Source organism: Dermacentor variabilis, chromosome 8 (genome assembly GCF_050947875.1).
Source record: "Dermacentor variabilis isolate Ectoservices chromosome 8, ASM5094787v1, whole genome shotgun sequence".
NCBI classification, from domain to species: Eukaryota; Metazoa; Arthropoda; class Arachnida; order Ixodida; family Ixodidae; genus Dermacentor; species Dermacentor variabilis.
The window spans coordinates 121,547,274-121,570,443 of NC_134575.1; the positions used below are offsets into that span (position 1 = coordinate 121,547,274).

The 23,170-nt window shown below is 42.7% G+C and overlaps 1 protein-coding gene and 1 non-coding gene across 3 annotated transcripts in view; one reads left to right on the plus strand and one right to left on the minus strand.

The window, feature by feature from the left end:
* Window positions 1–23,170, plus strand: part of LOC142590560 (protein kinase C, brain isozyme-like) — a gene marked incomplete at its 5' end in the record, with an annotated part of 234,061 nt that overhangs the window by 186,830 nt on the left and 24,061 nt on the right. The window contains 2 exon segments of one of the 2 annotated variants that reach the window (XM_075702807.1): window positions 1,237–1,377; window positions 16,623–22,017. In XM_075702807.1, coding sequence (XP_075558922.1) covers window positions 1,237–1,377; window positions 16,623–16,781 — 300 coding nt within the window. 2 annotated transcript variants of the gene reach the window in all.
* TRNAS-UGA (transfer RNA serine (anticodon UGA)) lies at window positions 10,633–10,705 on the minus strand. The gene has a single exon. It is a non-coding gene; the product is annotated as a tRNA-Ser (tRNA).

Sequence of the window (23,170 nt, forward strand, 5' to 3'; positions counted from 1 at the left end):
GCAATGGCACCGACTCCGCCTTCATCAGCCTCACTGATGGCATTGAAGCACAGAAAGCCCTAAAAGTGCCTAAAGCGTTGCATAGTATGGTTCCAAAAAGTGAAACTTGCTGCTGTACAGTGGTGTTATGCAGTCAAGCATACGCAGTGTATATTGTTGAAAGCATACCAAGAGTGCAAAGGGGCCACTGTCACGGGACATGAAATGTGTTTCTTAATTATACTCGCATGCACCCGCCATCTTGTGTCACAGCATGAGCACTGAGACGCCTAGTAATTGTACTGGCGAGCTTTTAAAGCTGAAGTAAACTCGTGTTGTAATGAAGTGAATGGGACAGCGAAAAAAATTCTATACATGATGCAGTAATTTGATTAAAGTGACTACCTTTAAAAGCTAGGAAAGTAGAGCTGACATAGCACAACTCTGTAAAAGTCTAATACACATGTTGTAAGGCACATTTTTGATCGAGCAAGTTTGGGATCAAATTTCTTGGTCACGATTGGCTCCTTTGCGCAATCTGTGACAGGCAGCCAATTACGGTCAAGAATGTCGATGCAGATTGGACTCGATCGCGATTGAAAGTGGCCATGCGCTTTCCTAGCTATCCTTGATTGTGGTGCGAAATATATTTTGGGAAAAAAAGAACACAGGGAAGTACCACCTTTGCACCTGGTGCTTCACTGTCTCTTTTTCTGTCCCCTTTTCACGAAATGGATTTTGCGCCACAATCAAGTACACCTAGGAAATTTAAGCACGAACTTTCCCATCAAGAAGTCCTTTTGGCCATGTGACACTTGTATATGTGCAAGATTTTCAATGAAGCAAATCTTTAGTGAGGTGCAAAAAAGGCAGTCAGCTGGGGGTGCTGGGTGTGCATAATGCCTGCTCCAGTTTGTTCAGGCACTGCATGAGGTTGTGGTTGCTGCCTGTGCATTCAGGCCACGTGGAATCACGACTGCACTTTCGTTTGGCTGAGCAGCTCTTCTCAAAGCGCCTCAGTGATCCTCAGTGATCTACCTCAGTGATCAGTGAAGCAAACAGAACATATCATATAACAATGCCTATTCTACTAAAATAAGAAAAAAAAATACACAGGAGCATAAAGGTGGTAGTATAAAACTAGAAAATAGATGTGATAAGATTAGAAATAACCGGTGCATAAAATTAAAATGCACTGAGACGTCTCTTGTTCATTAGCCACTCACCTCGCCTTGCTTCGGTTTGCCTGCTGCACAGTTTCTGACCAAGAACCCAGCACGGCGTCTGGGCTGCGGCTCATCGGGTGAGGAGGATGTGCGGACACACCCATTTTTCCGTCGCATCGACTGGGACAAGATCGAGAACCGCGAGGTGCAGCCACCATTCAAGCCCCGCATTGTGAGTACTGCCTCGCATCTGCCCGTCTCAGCCATTCTTTTCCAACACAGAGCAGCTTGGCCTGTATTCTCAATCGATCGCTTTTGGGGATGCATTAACTTTTGCTGGATGTGGCATCCAGTGCAATGCCTTGCTGGAGTGATGAGCATTCTGCTCCCTGGCTTGCCAATCGGTGTTCACTGAAAGGGATCAGTTAAGAATACCGCCCAGGCAAAAGCACCAGTCACCCAATGTGTCTCCGTATTACACCACCCACAGCACCCCGAGAAGACTGTTGGCAAGGCTTGCATCTTTGTCGTCTGGCACATGTCACTGTTAGGCGCAACAGCTAACTAACGTTCACATTTTCTTATGTCACAGATGAAGTCTTTAAGAATAAAGTGACTTGTATTACACATATATGATAAAGAGGGGCTGAAATTTTGACTAGGTCCTTTATATGTGACATGCACCATGCTTGTACCACCCTTGAAAGTACAGCCTCAATCACATCTGCCTAGAGCACGCCTTGGTTATGCCCACTGGAACCTGCTGGGCAACTAGCTTGTTCGTGCAGACATATGACTTGTTTGGTTCACTCTACGTGCAAGCTCTGTCAGAAGCTGTGTCAAACTTAGCCACTCGTAAACCTGTGAAACACTCCACTGTGAGCAGAAACACTGTGGTACCCAGAGTGACAAGATGAATTTAGGGAAACAAGTGAAACATGTTCTCAAAACAGGCCCAGATAAGCAGCATGAGCTGTGCTAAAGCAGCTATAAATAAGCGGAACGTCTTCAACAACAAATCTTCTCAGTCTAGTTTCTTATGGCAAAAATACATTTGGTACATCTTTCGGAATTGGTTCGGTAGGTGGCTAAATATCTGAAAAAGCATAGACAAAAGTTGATAAAGAAAGAATTTGTGATCTTTGATTTCAACGTTAGCCTGGCTAAGCAATGGCAACAGCTTCTGGGTTGCTCTGCTATTTTCGGATGAAAATTGCATATCTGAACGAGTGCTCTTGTCTAGGCAGATTGGCAATTAGGCCTAAGACTGGAACAATGAAACTTACAATAGAAGTGGACTTAAGAATGAAAGAATAATAATCATTACAATCTTTTTTTAAACAAAAAAAGCTTGAATTCCAACAACTACAGAAAAGTAGGAGACATGACTGAAGCATTTCGCCTGTGACTCGGCGAATTCGACATGCCCCAAATTTTCTTAACTCTGCTTTTATTTATGTGGCACTGATAATCCTGTCAATATAAATATGTGTGTGAAGAACCATGAATGGGGCTGCATAGTTGCTCGCAGAGGCCCTCCGACTCAAGGGAGCCTCTGTGCTGCTGCAGCTTGATGTTGCAGTCTCGATGTCATCACTGCGTGTTCACACCCCAAATGGGGAGTGAAGGGGAAAGTACATTGCATATTTGTGCGTATCGGGCACCTGGGAGCACTCGTCTGCATGGCAATTCGTTTACAAGGCACCGTGGGGACGGTGGTGTCAGCATTCTTTGAAGTTGTCCTCCAAGCTGTTACTGCTGAGCTGGATGCGCTCTCATTCCGCTTCAGCGCGTAGTAAAACTGTAGCGCACACAAAGAACACAGGATGCAGGTAGGTTATGAACAAGCTTTTTAGACAAGCGCTTATTTGTAAACTACCTGTGTCATTTGTTCTTTGTGTGCGCTACTGTTTTGCCACGAACAATTAACAACGCGCCCAGCTTTTGGTTCTTCTGCTGTTTCAGCTCAGCTGATCGTTCTCCAAGATTGAATCTGCATGCACGCTCTAGACAGTAAAACCATATGTGGTTGGAGCCCCAGCTAAGATAAAGGTGCTTTATAGGTGCTCATTATGTCACGCAAAACTGGTCTAGCTTAGTGCTTCGAAATGTTTATACTTGGTGTTTGCTTTACATTGAGGTGGCGCTCTTGGAAAAGAACAGTGTTTGAGTGGGATGACAGCAGCAACGACGGGATGTCTTGTCGTCCTTGGTCTCATTCTGTTTCAGTTCCGTTTCCTTCCATTTGCTATGCAGAAACCAACCCAAGTATGCAGCATCTTGAATAAAGCTTTTGTGATCGAGAAAGCGATGCGAATGTGAAACAAATTGGTCCTGTTTCACGTTTCTGTAAGAGCGGGATAAGTCACTGCATAGTGTAGGATTCCTGTGCTGTACTGACGAAGCATGCGGTACAACTCTGGGAGGTCTTTGAGATTTTCTGAAAGATTAAAACATATCCAACTGAAAAACAGATGCTGAGAGACGTTAAGGGTGCTAATGTTTTTCTTTAGCCAGACTTAGTGCTTGCTTTCAGTGGACCTTTAACCTTGAACAGAGAACTGAACTAGTAGTTTTGGGCAAGGTCATTGCAACCTCATGCATCATCATCTCCTAACTTGTTAAAGTAGATTGTTGAGGGTACAGGGCTGTGTTGCTGCCTTTCTTGGGAAGGAAATATGTGCTTACTATTCTGCCTTCGGCGGCTTGTGGCTCATGGCTTTCCATGTGGGGACAAGGCTTACAGCTTGTATTCGTTCTTATCAGTGAAAACTATCAATAGTTTTTATTCCTCTTGATTCCACATGCTTCACAATGTGAAATGCTATTCTGTTTACATTGAGGTTCCCATAGTACGTACAGATCTGTTGATTGCAACATGTGAGTTTGTCAGTGGCAGTACCATCTGCGCCATCTGTTTATAACAAGTAGCCATGCTGGTGGTTGCGAGTCTAAGCTCTGAAAACTGAAAGCCTCTGTCTAGGCTATGTCCATATTGTCGAGGTACATGACTCACTGTTTTCTTGTGTACTGGCTTGATCCTGGGGTGGGCATGGGCAAATGCCGATGATTGGGCCTAGGATTGTTGTTATTGTTGTTTGCCCACACCACCATGGGACTAAGACATCACATGTGAGAACTAAGACCCATGCCCTTCACCATGCAAATGTATTTCGAACATGAGTGCCTGATTTCTGCAGGGCTCTTGCTGATAGTGCCAGTGGTCATGAGCAGATCTCAATAGTACAATCAGTCACATGCTCATATGTGGCCTTCACTATGGCACAGAGCTCATCTGAGCTTGGTATCATAATGATGTTGGACATAACAAATTCCAGCACTTCTCCAAGCATTAACCTCAAGACATTCTGCGTACTTTTGCTCTCAGTATGAGCTACAATGTGCGACCGCTTTGCCACTCGATTTAGTGTTGCAGTTCATACTGAGCGCAATAGTACATTCACTAGCATGTGTAAAGATGATCAGCTCTGCCTGACGTGTCAATGAGCAAACTAGAATTGCTGTACATGGATGTGGCATTGCTTGAAGGTGTACACCACTGCAACCTGTGGTCCTGTCTTGTCTATGAGCTCTGTGGTAATTTGGGGTCAAACAGTGCTGTTAGCAATTCATTCTTCAACATGATTTCGTGGGCTTATTGTGGCTTAGCATGACTCAAACATTTTACCTCACCCTCCTGTATCCTAACATATCTGTGATATTCTGCAGACGCTTGTCATGAATCTGCTTTCGACATACTCTGCACTTTTCTACTCGCAGCAAGGGTGAAGGGTGGACGCTACAAATAGCAACATTTGCAGTGAAACATATTGTGTGTTCATGACACACTTGTATATATTTCTAAAAATTTTTGATGTAAATTTCTTGTAAATGTTTGTTCTTCAGACAATTCAGCAGATGCCCCATGTTGTTGCAAGTCATTCAGGTTCTAATCATAATTTTTATTAATGATAGAAATGGGTTAATATACATTTTTAAAATATGAATAGTATCGAATATCGACTAGTCAAATGCAGATGCATACTTTTACAGCAGGAATAATTAGTATAATTAGGTACCGCACCAGTACTCACTAGTGAAAGAAAGAAAGAAACCTATCAGTGACAATTGGGATCATTTTTAAACACAATCACTCATTGTCATTAAAGAACAGCCTTGAATTTCCGTTCAACATTAGAGCCCGGTTGCAAACAAGCCTCCCAAGAATAAATGGCTGCTGCATAACTAGCTTTCCAAAAATGCCAAATAAACGATTGCCACAAAAGGATCGCAAGTTGTGGGGAAAAGAAAAAAGCAGCTGAAGGACTCGTGTGCCATAGCCACATGTGAAAGGACACGTTGCAGCAAAACATCACTCCTCGTAGCATAAAAAAATAATAATAAAACTTAAACTGGTTGCATGGCTAGACTGACAAAAACACTAAATGACAAACTACAAGCAAAAATACGAGACTGTCATGCAGGCTTCCACCACGAAACCAGAAACAAGGATTGCATTACCTATTTTATTTCTGCATTGATTTTGTCACTTTTGTAGAAAACTTTTGCCACTGTTTCATCTCTGATAACTTGTGATACTTAGTTTAGCAGACTGAGCACAGTAACCAGACTTTAACAGTTGGTTGTTGCGAAATATTTGGTTAGTGTTGAACGTTTGAAAATATTGAACAGTTCATTTTCGTAAATGTTTACTGTAGCAAGGCAGAAAGTTGGGTGAATTTGTTCAGATTCATGGTGTCCTTGTCCTTGTCTTTTCTTCTGTCCGTATTTGTTAAAGTTGCGCTTTTCCCACCATGTAAGCATTTAATATTTGATCTCTATTCAAAAGTTTGTATATTTGCCCACCTGTAATAAATAAACTAAAATTTCTCTTTAAGAAACTTAATGGGAACCAAAAATCAAGTTAATTTTAATGTAAAATTAGGTAGATTAAATGCATAACAGCGTTCTGTGAAGAACCAAAGCATGTGTACGGTATTCATGTGAGACCTGAAGCATTTATTAAACATTTTACAACTTTGAAGAATTCTAGGCAGATATTAGTCGCTTCAGCACTTACCTGAAAGAAAATGTTTTATTTTTCTGCACTCATGCTTTCAAGAAGATACTATTTGCAAATTGACCCTATAGTAATTTAAGGCTTTGGAAAGCATGACAGTGTAAGAGATGGCGTTGAATAGTAAGACCCAGTAGTCGTAATAAATCTTGATACTGAAAGTTACATAATTGTGCCTTCGTTTACAGATTAAAATTTTTTTTGCATAAGAAACTGTGTATTGCTAACGGGGTATTTGAAACAACTTTAACGGAAATCTTCGTTTAGGCAAAGTCCCTTGTAGTGGTTTTGCTGTACTCTTTTGTTCTTTTGTGTACAGTATACACAACCTTTTGTGATGAATGTAGAAGGGATCCTACGAGTGTTGCCCTGTCTTATACAGAGCTCTGCTAAGTATACTTGCTCTGAATTGATGCGAGGCAACAGGTACCGGAACTAGTTGTCCAGCTACGGGAGAATTCAACTTGCCAGAGTCTGTCTTCAGAGCAGTCTCCTTCACATTGTGCTGTGTCGTGCTGTGACCAGACGCCTTTCCAGCGAAGAAGTGTGTTTTCTTGCATTTGGTTTGCAGCCCCACAATAAGTTGAGGTGAAAAGAACCTTGTTTAGTTACCAGGCAATTGGTGAAGCCAGTGCAGGCCACTTCAAGAGACCAGTTACCATGGGACTGTGTGTAGACGTGTGTGCTTAAGGAGAATACCATATAATGTTGCAGTGGTAAATTATGCTGTTGCTCTAGCTGTACGGCTACGTTTACTGCGGTAAGAGAACGGGTAAAGCCAGAAATGCCGCGAAAACATAAAAGGTGAGTAGCGTCACTACGTCGGAGTTCCCGCACCAGCCCGCCGTGAAAGTTTGCTTATTTCCACAGTATCTGCTCAGGTCTAGTGGGTTGTTTAGTAGTGAAAATTGACTACATTGTATTTCCTAGGAGTCAAAGACCCAATCTTACATGCTTCAAGAGCTTTTCATGTGCCAAAATGACCTATGTATGAGATAACACATTGAAATTTGCAGAATCCACTGATGAATTGGCGAGTTCTGTGACATTTTAAGAAATTAAGGGACAAAATTTTAAATTTGGGCACGATTTTTTCAAGTGATAATTAACTTGGCAATCTATAATTCACAGCCTTGAAAGAATACTGAGACATAGTGTGGCTGTTTACTCTCTCTTTAACAAATGCTTGCATTACTTTTGCGGAAGCTTATAAACTATTGCAGTAACGAATTCTCTTAAAGCTTGATGTTCGGGCCCGCTTTGCATGGCTACCACAATGGCAGCCGATGCACAGCTGGGCCCATGTCTGTCCGCACCTGCGAGCGCTGTGTAGTCCTGCCAGAGATTATCACCAGCCTTCCACCTTGGGAAGTTTGTGCAGAGAGGTCTTCCAGTTTCTTCCATGTCCTTGTCTTCCTGTGCAGCACCACACGAAGGGTGCAGTGCCTAACGGTGTGCGAATACTAGTAATTTTTGTGGTTGAATCGAATGCGAGTCGCATAGTACAGCCAGAAGTGAGTCGAATGGAATACCGTATTTACTTGCATAATTAACGCACTTTTTTGCCGAAAAATATGCGCAAAGTTGGGGGGTGCGTTCATTGTGTGGAGTAACATTCCCAGCGATTTTTTTTTTTCCGCGGCCCCCTCTAAAAAAGTCAGTTTCACCCGAAATGAGGACCATTGATTGCGATAGCAAATGCGTATGTGTAGACAGCTACACGAAGTAAGGATACTAGTTTTATCGGTCGTGTTAACTTGCAAACATTTGCTTCGACACAAACTGAGCATTGAGAACACTGCACGCACAACGGTATGAGCCGCCATCAACTCGGCCCCAGTCGCAGATCGCTTTGAAAATAGGGCGCGTCGCGGCCGCACAATGTGCAGTTGCTGGCTGCCGGAGTAAAACGCCGCGGCCCCTCCTCTCCCCAGCGCGTGACGGAAGACGGCGTGTTTCCTCCTTTCCACTTGCCTCCGTTGTACGCTGGAGGTAGAGCCGTGATCGTCGGCACCCCTCGGGCGCTGTTGTGCAGTACACAGTTTCGGCCACAGTACAACCCCTCACCCCCCCCCCCCCCCCCCCCCCCGGAACCTTTCGCGCGACGAAAGACGGCGGGTGAGATTGAGCCACGATCATCGGCTTCCTTCGCATGCTTTCACTCATACCTACACCACGTGGCGCTCGGCGACGGCGGCGATGACGACGGCAAAAATCCGCCTGGAGCGCCCTTATAATTGCTATATCGCAATAAATATAAGAGACATGGTCAGATTCGGTGTGCGAACACGCATCGGACACAATCGCACCCGCCGAACGCCATATCGGACGTCGAATCATACCGTGTGTCTCCTATTTCACGACAACAAGTTCAGGATGCGATCATTATGCAAGGAAAAAAAAAGAAAACTCGCTTTTTGACCGGAAAAGTTAGGGCTGCGTTCATTACGCGAGTGCATTCATTATATGCGAGTAAATACGGTACTTAATAGTTTACTAATAAGCAACAGCCGGTTTCTCAATTTTTTTAAATGTTACTCACTTCTAGTATATTAGTTATGTTAGCAAGTCTGTGTCATTACATTGCATGTTATAGAGTGTTTTGTATTAACAGCACAAAGGCACAAATCGAACACTATGAACAAATGAACAGTTTGTTCATGTGCATATGACTGCTGTATAATTGTAACTGGTAAAGTCTGGCTCCCAGCACTACAAAGCCTGCTCTATTACGCACGTCCTATACTATGCCCACGAGGACGAAATTTATCATACTTTTGCTCCAGTGTTATGTTCAATTGTACACAGTTGGTGTTCTAAAATATTTGAAAACTGCTAAAAAAATATTTGTGTTTACGAATAGTGACTAATCCAATTCGAAGACCAAATTGGACCAAGTTGAATAGGACATTATTTGATTCCTTATTCGAAAGTTTTGAATATTTGCACACTCTTAGCAGTGCCCATGCTGCCATCCTCTTGTGCACTAATTATGAAATAAAAGAATGCAAGTATGTTGGCAAAGATGTCTGTCATGGTGTTGTTAACAGAAAATGGAGTAATCATTTGGCTTCTGTACTTCCTGTATGGCATTCGCTTTGTGTCGAAGATCATCATAACATAGCTCTGTACAGGCCAAGCCTTGCAGCAAACTGTTTCATACAAGACAAAGGGTTCACACGAACATGGGCTCTTGATGTGGCCAACAGTGGTCAAACAAGTGATGTCGAACTGGAGCCACTGTTTCGACAAGCATAATTTGTCAGAACAGGCATTGAACCTGATGCTTCCCTTGTTCACACACGCTGTTGGTCACGTCTGTTTCAGGCTGTCTGGACGGGTGTTGAGAAGGACAGTGTAGCGTGTCTTCAGCGTCTTGCTATTTAGCCGCATGCATAATTTCGTAGCTCCTTGAGGTTTACAGGAATTTGACAAATGTTGCGGTTTTTGTTGACTATGTACCTGACCACTGGGGCCACATAGGTACATACCTACTACTGCAAACGGGTAGGCCTCTGCCCTCACAACTCGACATAAGGTGCTACCACAAGGAAATGTATCATCTGGTCGGTGCCATTACCCGGTGGGACCATGCCTGTGGCTGTCCATCGCATCGCACATTGTTGTTCTGTGTTGCATGTTCTGTCTACACCTGGCAACAGTGCACGCAGCAAATGCATGGGCATGAGGACTTGTTTGGAGCTGTATGCAACCTCTCTGGCGCTCGTAGCCCAGCAAGAAAGCGTCAGGCGGGCCCAGAAAAAGATACGGCTATAAGGCTCCATTGTAGCCATATGTTTAATGTGCAATATGAGTGGGATTTGAGAAGAGATGTATGAGAGCGCTGAGAGATTGGCAGGTGGTCAACGCAGCACTCTTGCCGGCTCTTCATTCTGCACCCAGTTCTTTTTCGTTTTTACTCTGTTAACTCAAGATGGCCTGCCAACTAGGCCCAATTATTAGTTTGATTTAATTCATTTATGAAAAGGCAGTGCAGAAACAAAGGGCAACATGGGTCTTGTATTTCAGCACTACCTTAGTCAAAACGCTGAACCATTTCAGTGGCATAGTGGATCATATTTATGGGTTCTTCTACAAGGCAGGAGGGCTCCAATAGTCATGTAACCCCATATATTTCTCCCGCAGTCGGGCATTATATATATATATATATATATATATATATATATATATATATATATATATATATATATATATATATATATATATATATATATATATATATAAACGAGAAGAAAGGGGTTAACCGAGGGGCCCGATTTTTATTAGTCATATCATGAGAAGCCAACAAACACTGACACCAAGGACAACATAGGGGAAATTACTTGTGCCTAATAAATGGAATGAAGAAACGATAAATTAATGGAAATTAAAGTGGATGAAAAAACAACTTGCCGCAGGTGGGAACCGAAGCCACAACCTTCGCATTTCACGTGCGATACTCTACCAATTGAGCTACCGCGGCGCTGTTTCCCATCCACTTTCTTGGGTATTTATGTGTACTAGTAAACCCCGGGAGTGTTAGCCAGCGCCACCACTCACAGACCTTGGCGGCGGATGTGGAACGTCCTTGTTGCCGCAGGCGTCATGAGAATGTGATCTTTTTGGGTGAAGGCAACTGGTCAATAAACCCACATATGCTACATCGCACGCGAAATGCGAAGGTTGTGGGTTCGGTTCCCACCTGCGGCAAGTTGTTTTTTCATCCACTTTAATTTCCATCAATTTATCGTTTCTTCATTCCATTTATTAAGCACAAGTAATTTCCCCTATGTTGTCCTTGGTGTCAGTGTTTGTTGGCTTCTCATGATATGACTATATATATATATATATATATATATATATATATATATATATATATATATATATATATATATATATATATATATATATATATATATGAGCTTGCTTCTTGAATCCATTATACTTAGATTTGACACAGAAGTATTCAATTTGTGTTCTAAGTTTCAAATACTTGCATATCCTTTGAAACTAGTTTCAGCTTGCTTCAGTGGCTAAGCTGTTCTTCCATAGGGGTTTTGGGAGCAAAAAAGTACTAAAAACATGACACAGAACAAAAAGACAAAGGATGCTGTGCTGACTACCAACTGGAATGTTTACTGCTTGGAGGTGGGCAGTAAACCCTTGGAAATTTAAGGTGAAGAAAACCAAGTAAAAATTTTAATCACTCAAAGTTCAAGGCACATACTACAGTAATCGCTAAGGTAAGTGATTTCTCTTGGCTCTGATACATGACAGCCCACTACGATCATTTGCCAAGAGCAGGTGTAAGCCAGTGTTTCAAAGCATGTGCAACGTGAAGGCTTATCACAAGCAACAGAAACAGGAAATTTGAGGGCATTTACTATTCATTGTAGCAGGCCGTTGTGTGTTAGATTTCCTTACGTTGGGCTTAGCGATAGAGAAATGCCATCTGTCCGATTTTCTTCAGTTTTCTTCGCCCTTTTAATATTTGTAGACCACTTTCCATGCAATAAACCTTCCACTTAGTAGTCAGTGTAGTGTCCTTTGTTCTCTTGTTCTGTGCCCCGCCTTTAGCTCTGTTTGCTCCCAAAACATCTACCAGGTTAGGTTGCCTAGTTGCGTTATTTCTATGGTGCAGTCAGGTGTGCCCTAGGCTGTCCAAAACACTGTGCGCTCATACATGTAACAAATGCAACTTTTAAGTTCTCTCTACTAAATTTCACTTGACCTGGCTGCTAAGTGGTTTTGTGTCTGCCGCTGTCTCTCAATCACAGTGTGGTAGATTATATAGCACACTACATCCCAAGAGCCATTGAGCTGGCAGTCATGGTTGTGAAAAGAGATACGCTTAACTTAAGCTTTTGAATGGTTTAAACATACCTGATAAAGTTAACTTCTTTCCCTGAAAAAAAGATAGGCAGCAGTTTCCTGGTAAAGATTGCAGCCAAAGCTTGTGCCAGTACATGCGAAAGGAGGTGCCTTTGTGAGGTTTGGTACTTGGCTTGTTGTTTGCAGTTAGGAAGGAAGTAGGATTCTGGCTGAACAGAATATCTTTCATCTGTCTGTACACTTGTTGGTGGCTTTCCCCCTTTCTATATATGTGGGATTGTGAAATGACTATAGGTGCTTTGCAGTGAGGCATGGTACAGTCGCCGACCCTTTATTCGGACCTCACGGGGACTGTGGACATGTCCAAATAAACAGGTGTCCGAGAAAGCAGATTAAGCAAAAAAAAAATTGTTTATTTCCACCTACTTATTCGGGCTCGGCAGTAGGCTTGAAGAAATAGTGATTGCGCCGTTGCACGCTGTTCCGTTTACACGCAATCAGATAAGCCTGAATCTTGGAAAGGGTCGTACAGTCACTATAGGCAGCTGAAAGCGCAGTCACTGCTTGTACACGCTCCGCATACAACGGCAGCATAGGACATGGTGCGTCATCTTCCGACTCGGAGTCATCGTCCGGTGGTGTAGCAGAAACCTGACGAATGATCTCGCCATCGTCGATTTCTGCGCATGTCAGTACAGCACCTGTGAAACTGTCAAATGAGACAGTGTCCGGAATCGCAATGCAACCACTGCAGGTCTCGGCAGAACATTTTCGGTGTCGGTATGGAGCATATTGGAAGGCGACAAACCCTAGGCCTTTCGGCACCCGCTTGCCAGCATTCCCCAGCGCAGTCTGCGCGGGCACTGTCGGCGCCATTAGACACTTGGTGCGGTGTTTCCGTATTCTGTGTTGGATCACTGAAACCTCGACACAGCACAGAAAGCAAACACCACCACGCCGTCATGCCGACACCAGTCACACAAACGAAAAACGTGGCCGGCTCGCAACGTCGTGCATGAAAAAAAAAATAAATAAGCTGCTGGATTGTCTTGACGTGGCTTACTAAGCTGAGACCGGAACTGCTGTAGCCACTCTATCGAACCAGGCAGAAACGATGATGATGAGCGGGGATTTGCAGTTGCGCCACTTCGTGGGGCAGCAAGGATGCTCCGTTAAAAACAAAAATGGTAATCAGCAAGTCGAGCCAATGCCTTGGTCGAGCCATGCACTGGTCAGTGTCGGTGCATGGTGCTCTCGATAGAGTTGGCTCAAGGAGCATCTGAAAAATCAGACGAGAGGTTTCAAGGTGTACAAACTTTCGGCAGTTGTCATACATTATGGTCTATGGGGAGAATGTTGGTGCTGCGAAGCAGACGGAATAATCGAGCATCTCCGAATTTTTGGAGTCCAGAAAATCGGTCGGCAACTGTATACGAGTGTCACATTGACTCGTACGTTATCCAGATTCTAGCGCCTTAATTGAGAAGTAGATTAAAAAGGTAGTACCTCCCTCAAACACAGCACATTTCACCCAATTTTCATCACAATGGCCAAATTAGCTGTTTCTTTGCACCCGTGAGATGATGATGTGATGTCATATGATGTCATTAAACTCAATTCTACAGTTCTAGCAGCATTATACAGCTGAAGCTATAGATAGCATCGCATTTTATTATTTACAGCCCTCGTGTCACATAATCTATAGCTTTAAGGCGCTATGGCTCCTACATAGAGACCTATGTGAGATTTACACTCCAGCCTGTATAGAAACATACATGCGAATAATTCAGCTCAGTCTAAGTGCCACTAAGGCTTGCTCGTAAACACAGCTATCGTGAGCAATTGTCTTGTGCCAATTTCGTTTTAGTAGTATTTCTGTACCTTGATAATGAGACTTTGTGTAAAGACATACACATGACAGAAAAAGCACTCTTCCTGTAAACTACTGTTGTATATTGTTTAGTAGATATTGAACACAGCAAAACCTCACTAATGCATTTTGGAAAAGAAACTCAAGAGAAAACTTACTAACCAGGAAAATGTGTGATCTGAAGTCACTAAAATTTACACCCACACAACTTGAGACAAAGTGCATCTAGGATCACTCAGACCTTACCAGCTTGACATGCATTGTCATCTCAAACTGCAGCGATTTTCTTAGTCGATATGTCATAACTTCCCCTCAAAATGCCTTTCCCGAAGATGCTGCTGACCCAGGCCAAATTCGAGGAGCACGTATGTGAGGTTTCCAAAGCCACAAGAATGGCAATGCTTGTCTCTGGCCGCTTCGGCCCGCGCCGGCGTCTCGTGCTGCAACGTAGATGTCAAGTAGAGTTGAGCCTGCCAGATTTTGGTGACTTTGGGTCACGTTGTCTTCCCAGTTAGTATGTTTTCTCTCATGTTGTTTTGTTCTCCACAACTTATGAACAAGGTAACATTGCATTCAGGCAGGTGTTACGGGGAACCTTTAAGCTACTTGAAAGCGTACAGTTGCTGCAAATCCTCAGTGCAATTTGTGTTTGGAATTTTGTGCTTTTGCGTCTTGTGCATCCTGTTAAACGCATATTATTGTTCCTAGTGCTTCGTTGCAGTTGCTATCGCAGGTTGCTCTGTGGTGCACGTGCGCATTTAAAAATACTCAAACCCTGTACCAAACAGGTATCACTGCTCACAAAGTGGCTGTTCACATATTGTGGCAGGACTTAAACAGGGCGGAAAGTTATGACAGATTGTTTATCATTTTTTTTTTTTTGTTGCATTCTGCCGAGTATTTGTAGTTTCCACACTTACCAGAGAACTCTGATGATGGCAGTATATGTAATACATAATTAGCTTCAGTAAAAGACCAATGCACACCTAAAAATGCTTGGCAAATAATTTTTCTGGCAATTTCGCTTATAATTGTGCTCGTAAAGAGATAAAGGGTATTGTGGAAAGTAGCGTCAAAACCTTTCCTTGTTTTCTTCTTCTTTCCCTTGGTTGTTTTCTAGCTGATGAGCTAAGCTAAACAACTGGAAATTGACATGAAGTGCCTTTTATCATAGGGCAGGACTAATTCGATCGAATTACCCATTTGGTCGAATTAAACAAGGTACAGAAGAAACGTCAAAACACGCTGTGGATTCATTTGCAGCAGTTGTCCAATTCTAACAGGCCCCCAAATTGAATGAGTGCCTGCTTTCTGTGTGTCCAAAGTATAAAAGTAACGGAGAAATGACAGTAAAGCTCCTAAACAAAGTGGAAATCGGGTGCACGTTAGATTTCTAACGCGGACCCGATTTTTTAGCAGGAAAAATGGGCACTGGTCTAATGAGCTGCACAGGGGTTGCCAGTTTCATACAAATCAGCTTCGCCAAAATACAGCAGTGTTTTGTGGCCAAGGATGCGAATGAAGTTTGCAGTCCAATTTTTTCTTGAAAAATGCACATATTAGAATCGGGCTAGACCCGTAATCAGACGTGAGGTACCGATATTTCTTGAAAATCTTCCTAGGGCAGACCGAAAATAGTCTTTTTTAGACAGGCTTTTTTTAATAGGCCTTTTAAAGAAAATAGACCGCTGTGTCTAAAATGCGGTCTCTGAGCGCTGACAAAGTGCTGCCATCTATGTAGTAGAACATGAACGCTGAATAACCACGGCCTCTAAGTGCTGAAAAAGTGCTGCCATTTGTGTAGTAAAGCACAAAGTGTTCAATAAACCTGGCTTTCCAGTAGTGACACTGTGCAGCCATCAATGTAGAAGAAAGAGCGGACATGCTCCATTCATGCAAATCGCTTTAAAAAGGGCCATATTGCCATGGACAAGTTGAGCTTGTCCAAAACGCTTAACGGGTTAATAGTGAGGCCATTCTGTGATTGGTTAAACATGTTTCAGAACCCCTTCAAGATCCACACACCTTTTCCTAGGATGGCTTAGAATGTTGTTACTGCAGGGTTGACCAGTACACTGACTAGGTTGGGCACTAGGAGGGCTTTTAGGTAGTGGTCACTGCATTGCATGTCACAGTGGTAAAGTGAAGCATGGTGAAGTGACTGCTGGTGGGTATGCCGTTGTTACATGCCGAATGTTGTGCCACATAGGATGACACATCGGGAACGAAGGAGGTACATATCTCGTGCTAAGCTCATAACAGTAAATCTCTGCTGGGCAGAATTTGAGCCTGATTGGCCTAGTGGTTTAGTAAGAGCATCTACATGCATGACATGTAACACACCAAAATTTAATTTTAATTTTTGCATGCGTGCCTGAGTGGCACAACAGTTGGTAAGAGAGACTGTTGACAGTCGCAGTCCGGTATGTGGTGACGTTCGGTACAGTGAAGTGATGTTGGGATCTGTGCTTTTTCTTGTGTCGTGCAGTGACCCGAGGCTAATGCGAGGCGTTCGCGTGCCTGTCAGTATAGTGGCTTGACTACACTCCAGCTTGCATCTAGTGTATGGCTTGCGCTTATGTTTCTGGCTGCAGCAGCTTTCTACTATGGTTTGTTTCCTTTTTTGGTTTCACATTTTTGCCTGCCTCCCCTCCCCCTGCCTCCTACGTTTCTTCCTGTACCCTCAACCCCCTTGCAGAAGAACCCCCGGTCCGGCGAGAACTTTGATCCGGCGTTCACCCAGGCCAAGCTGTGCTTGAGCCCCGGTGACCCACTCGTCATGCGCAGCCTGACTGGAAACGAGTTTCAGGGCTTTACCTTCGTCAACAGTCGATTCTGCGGTGCCTGCAGCTTCTAACCTTGTTTACCTCCTCGCACATGTGCTACCTGCGCCCTCTGGGTTTAATCCTTTTTTTTTTCCTGCACCGCTGGCTGACGGCGGCACTTGCTGCTTTCGCAGCAGTATTTGTTCTTTTTTGCTATTTAGTTTTGTTTTCCAGTTTTTCTTTTTTTTTTTTTTTTTTGCTGCTGGTGTTACTGTGGCCTGCACTGGCATGCACCATGCTGCCAAACTAAAACCTGGCTGGGAATATTGCACTTGATTAACCGTCACAGGAAATGGAATAAACCATGGTGTTGTGGGGTCTGACTTGGGTGCGAGAGTCAGCAAAGCATTCAAGTTTACAGACAGAATATGCGAACTGTGTGCCACAGGAGGGTGGTTTTGGAAACATGTAAAGGGTGAGCTGAATGACCAGAGGTAGGTGGCTTGCACATGACATCACAATGTCACGGACATCATGTTTCAGCACAATTCAGAGCTCTTGCAGAAATACTGGAGGCAAACTAGAAATAGCTGGACCTGCCTAAGTTACTGAATTTCACTGTGCGGTTCAGTGACTAGGTAGGAGAGGTGTCTACCTTCTTTTTAGTTTGGATCGTTTTGGTTGCACCATACATGTTGTGTGCTGTGAGCCAATTAGCTTTCCCAGCAGCTAGAGTAAGGATGACAAAGTTCAATGTCATTGTTGGCGCTTCACAAAAAGCATGAGCACATTCGGCAAAACTGTTGTCTCGGTGTTTCACTACATACACCCTTAATTGCCAAAAGTGAAATGATGATATTGTGGTGTCAGTAATGTGAGTTCAAGAGATTAATGTATATAGCTGTACACATAGATTTTACTGAGTGTTGTGCTAGAGGCTTATTTGGAATAGAAAGTAATGTTGGACTTGTTTTCATATTGTGCTGCTAATGTCGGATGACTTGTCCATCTTTGCTTTCGGCAGGAAAGAGGCAACCTGGAGGCAAAATGTAATCAAACACTGTTCACATGGAGGGTTAGCAGGTGTACAGTTGCAATAACGATTGGTCTGAATCACACTTTAACAAGTATTTATTGATTTGCTCAATTGCTTTGTCTGCCGTGGGATACTTGCTGCCAAAGCTGCAATGATGGACAGGGCCAGAAGTGCCAAGACAACCCTTCATTGCTTGGCTGCCTTATATCACCTTATTCAAGTGTATGTTGTGGCCAACAGCAAGAGTTGTAACAGCATTCTGTGCTATGTACCATTGCCAAAAACATTGTACTCGTGTGATAACAGCGCATTAAGACGGTGCTAAATGGTCAGCCACTGGAATAGTATTTCTCAGGCCTCTTACACGTGGATAGCAGCAAAGGCTTATTTTGGCTGCAAACGGCATTAACATTGGCCAGTGAGAGCTGTAAAAAAACCCATGTACTCGTGAGAAGCTACTACAGTGAACACCGTTGTATTAGCAATGTTGCTGGTGTTGTTTCCTTTGGCGAATTCCTTCTACGAATATGTGCCATCGTAAATTTCTACAGGTGACTGAGTTTAAGAGTGCCTGTGCAGCGGTGTCCAGGATCAGTATTCTCAAGTGTTCATTTTCGCAAGACTCGGCACCATATGTGTTGAAGAATATGGCTCACTGTTCTTGACGCTGCGCGAAGATAGTGAGCTTGGCATAGTGCAAAAAAGGATCAATCTGCCCAGTCATATGATATTTGCGAGAGTGATTGTATTCCCAAAAGTGATCACTCAAAAATACTGTTGAAGCTTGCCCGTAAAAGGCAGCTGCTTCATCAGTAGTATCGGAGCACTCCTTGAATGAAGCACCTGTCCTGTGTTCACAGCTTTGTTAATATGGGATGTCTTCTTTTTTGTGATTGCAACAATCTTTACCAACAGATGGAAATAATTGTTTGAAGCTTGCATATGGTTTGAAACTTATTTGTATTTCACTGAATTATATTCACACACTTTGGTTTTAAGAGATGTCTATCGATCCATATATTAAGGGCAGTTTTGTATCAGTATGGGACGTCACTATGATGATTTGCATAATGAATGTGCACTATCTGTCTTGGTAGGCTACGGTCACCTCTTTACAGCTGCTGCATTTTCACTGTGGGCTGCTGTAACTTTACAAAATGTATCCATTGTTTTAAGTAGTGCAGCCCTGTGAGCTATCGACTGCAGTTCATTAGAATGTAGTTATACTGATCTATGTGTGGTGCATTGAGCTGCAAGACATGTGTTCACTTGTTACTGGGTATAGTCAGAAGCCAGATTGGAATGCTTTTGTTGTGTATCATGCGTATGTTATTAGTTCCCACTGCATGAATTAGTCGACGGAAGCCTAATAAGCAGCGTTCAAACAATTGGCATGATGAAAGCAGCAGTGCGTCCTCCGACAGCTGTCTCAGGTCACGAAAAATATGAAATTGTCGACAGAATGATAATTTGTACTGGCCAAGCTTCATAGGAGCAACGAACATGAGAATTTCTGCAAATATGGTCAATCTGAATATTCACAACATTTTTCTAATTAACTTTTGCAGAATTGCAGAATTAAAGTCGGCAAGTACTCGAACCGTAACTTTTTGTTGGAACTTGAAAGAAATGGCATGAAAGAAGTCGATACATAAAAGTAATGTAACCATAAAGATTAACATTAAACTATAGGCACATGCGGTACCTAGTCCAATGTCTCATCTTCTGTGCCTTATTTTCTTGCAAGGTGAACCCGCACCAACTAGAGCAATAATTCAGTTTTTCTAGAATCTCTGTGCCTTGCTCTAGTTTCAGAAAATGAGTGCTCAATATTTACAGTGAAATGCTTTCTCATTCCACATGTTATGTTTTTAACAGGAGAAATGCAGTGCAATAGATTTAATTAACTGGAATAGCAATGGATTTTCCCGGCACATATTCAGTGTGTATTTCTTGGAACTGGTGTCGTAGGCAGTACCTAGCATAAGATGGTACTAAATTTGGGTAGTAGTGGACTTCAGTTCTGCAACTTCAGCATGTTCCTTAAAATAAATTGTTAAAAAGTTAGTGAAATGTCTCCGCTTTAATGCATGTTACTTTCAATTTTTTTTTGAACTCTGGAGTGATTACATAAAGTAATCGTCACAGAGGTAAGTGTAAGATGCATTCAGAACTATACAGAAGTGACTTAACCATAATCTTGATGTCAGATTCTGAGATAATTGTCATTAATATGATCTAGATAGTTGTATCATAGACTACGAAAAGCACTGTCAAAGTTGCGTTTTGTATAGCCCAACTTGTCTTTAAAATCTAGAATTGAGCATTGACGAACATGCCATCCTTTCAACGTTACAGTAATCTCTGTTTAAGCAAATAAAAAATATTTTTTTACAAAAAGAATAAAAAGTTTATAACATTCCTAACCTTGCACACTGTTGTATAAACCAACCGCAAGAGTGATTGTCTCCGAGCTTTCTTCGGGTATGATCATGATATTCTAAATTTACTGTATTGCCTATTGTCACTCTAATTCTAATGTCCGGCACCTGTATGAAGCCTGGTCAGAATGATAGTTTTATTTTGAATCCTTCATCTTTAATTCTGGTCACAAAAACTTGTATATTCTGTGCATGGGTTATAGGAGTCTAGTGGGCCATTGGTGGTGCAGCTGAAATGCAGCCACTTGGATTTGGGAGCTTGCCTGGTGATAGCATTTTCCAGAAACCTTCAGCCTAATTCCCCAGCATACTACTCCTGGAACCCTGCTGAGCCTTGAAAGTTTATGCAGGTGGTGGAGTTGGCATGAATCTAGATCTGTGTTTATTTTTGTTGTTGTTCTCTACACAATACTCTGCCCAAGCTCCCAGTGGGCTTTCGGCTGGGAATGCCTATTACTTCCCAGTCAGGTATATGTACTATTCAGAATCAAGGGCACAATTTTTTTCCCCAATTGCACTCCTAGAGAAGATATTCGTTCCTTCGTTGAAGTCTTCTTGTCGCTCATTCCATCATATGCATTTGTCTGCTGTTTTTCCCCTTATTGATTCCACCAGCGAATTCATTGTACTGTCAGCATAAATTAAAACACAAATGACAAGTAACTGACGAGAATGTCTGTTGCTCGTAATTACGTGCAAGTGCGACTAGTAATTTATCTGCAGTCGCTTCATAAACACAAAGTAGTCGACAGTGCACAATTTGGGTTATGAATCACACTTTTAAAAATGCAGGTGAACCCATGGAGATGGAAGAACACATCAAGAATATAGCTACAGAATTGTTTGCATTTTAACTTATGCTGACGTGCATGCGCTTTAAGAATCGCGGGATGGCAGAGCTCATTTTCTGTTCTCGTGCGTGCATGATGAGAGGAACTGCCGCCATTCATTTTAATAGCGGTATATACCTCAGAGATTTTGTACCAAATGTTGTTGTTCAAGGGAAGAGCTTCAAAGCACTTTTCAGTTATCTAAGGGCTAGAGGATTGGCGCAAAAATTTCTCTCAGAGGTATGGTTTGATGGCGTGTCTCGTTTAATACTACACTGTGATGTAGCTGCATTTCCTGGTGCAGCCAAACAACTTATCTTCCAATTAGATGTCAGTATATGTGTTCTTCGCTGCATTCTTATGTTGTCACTGACATGTAGTATGTATCGTCTGTAGTGTTTGCGGGTCAAAGATTTTTAATATAAACGAACGTGATGACGCCATCTATCCTTACGACTTGGAACTTGTTCCGCATGTACGACCAAATTCATAGTGATTTGGTCTTGCAAGTGATAGATGGCGCCACCGTTTCATTAACATTTATTAATATTAGTGACTATAACTTAACTAAGCATTTAACTCAGGTTTCTGTTCTTCTTTCCTTTTTAGCTTAACGTTACCACTATCTAGGCATGCAGCTTTGGTCGATAGCGAACGAAACGCAGAAGTACTGCCACCAAATGTGGCTTATAACAGAAACAGGCCATCAAATGCTGCCTGTGTGCGAATTTTTGTGCGAACGAGAAAGCAGGCTTGCGGGAAAAGCTATTTAAAGCTTTCTCTGTGAACTAATCAACATTGAGTACTGCCAGGACCAGACTGAAGATTAGTGCCGCTCAAGTTTTGACGTCATCAACGCTCAAGTAAACTGTTAGCATGTTGGCGTACTGTTACGCGGGCATCGAAGCAGTCATTATGAAGTGTGCAGGCATGCGTCTGTGCGACACTTTTCACAACTTGCTAAGATGATTGTTGCTGTGTTTGTGTTTACGTGATTGTTTTACCAGTTGAAATATATACAGTTTTGTTGCGTTCAATGATTCTGTTTGCTTCCTTTTTTGCCGTCTTGGTTTCACGCAGGCAGGTAAGGGTGGAACGACAGAGAGATAAGTAAGTCTCATGGTTTGTGGGAGGGCAGGGTTATGAAACACAGGATGCAGGAAGACCAAGGACAGCACAAATACCGAGTATTTCTATTCATAGGTCACACAGTGGTGAAAAGACACTAAAAAAATGACAAGAATTGTTAGTGTAAGCAAATAGCTGAAAGCATCTGAAAGCTGTTCTTTTTTACAAAAGAATAATGCGCTTGAAGGCGCATACTTGTTGCCTTTAGGATATTTAGGTAAGGTTTGCTGTTCCATTGTGTAATTCCTAGGCCCTTTCACTGTTTACAAACATAGGCCCTGGACTACTTCTGGTTTTGCTCACCGATGTAGCCCGATAAATCTAGCAAGCAAGAAAAGGATTGGCCACTATATCGAGTGGAAGCAGTGGGTTAAAACCTAAGCACATAGATTTTCAACACTTTTCCTCTGTACATAACGACAATTTTACAAGTGAACATTACCGCAAGTTATACGAGAAGTCTTATGTTTTAATATTGATGTGTAATGCTCATGTATTTTATCACAAAACTTAAATATAGACTTTCTGCACAGTACTTAAACTTAAACTTAAACTTAAACTTAAACTTAAAAACACGCTTTGTGTTCCGGCACAGCAGACTGATGAGGCCCGGGACTGGAAGTTCCTCGGGGCTGCTCTCGCTGCTGTTATTGCGCTAGTGAAACCTTCTATAAAGGACAGAGTCGTCAACCAGTACATCTGTAGCAGAAGTATAAATCGTTTTAGGGGGTGGGTGAGGGTACCATCATCTTGTGATCACAGCTCTGTCTATCGTCCGGCGCCATGCTGGTATGTGGGATCGCGCTGGTGTGTGCACAGCAAACGAGCTGTTGATGACCAGTGGCAAGTGTCCACATTTTCCTGAGAAGTCTCAAGTTTTTGCGATTAGGACACTTTTTAGTATATTAGTAGCCTGATAAGTATATAGTAGCCCGCCAAGTAACCACCTCCGCGGTTACTTAGCGGTGGCTAATATGATGCTGCTCTGCTAAGCACGAGGTCGCGGGCCACATGCGGCCGTGGTGGCCGCATTTCAATGAAGGGCG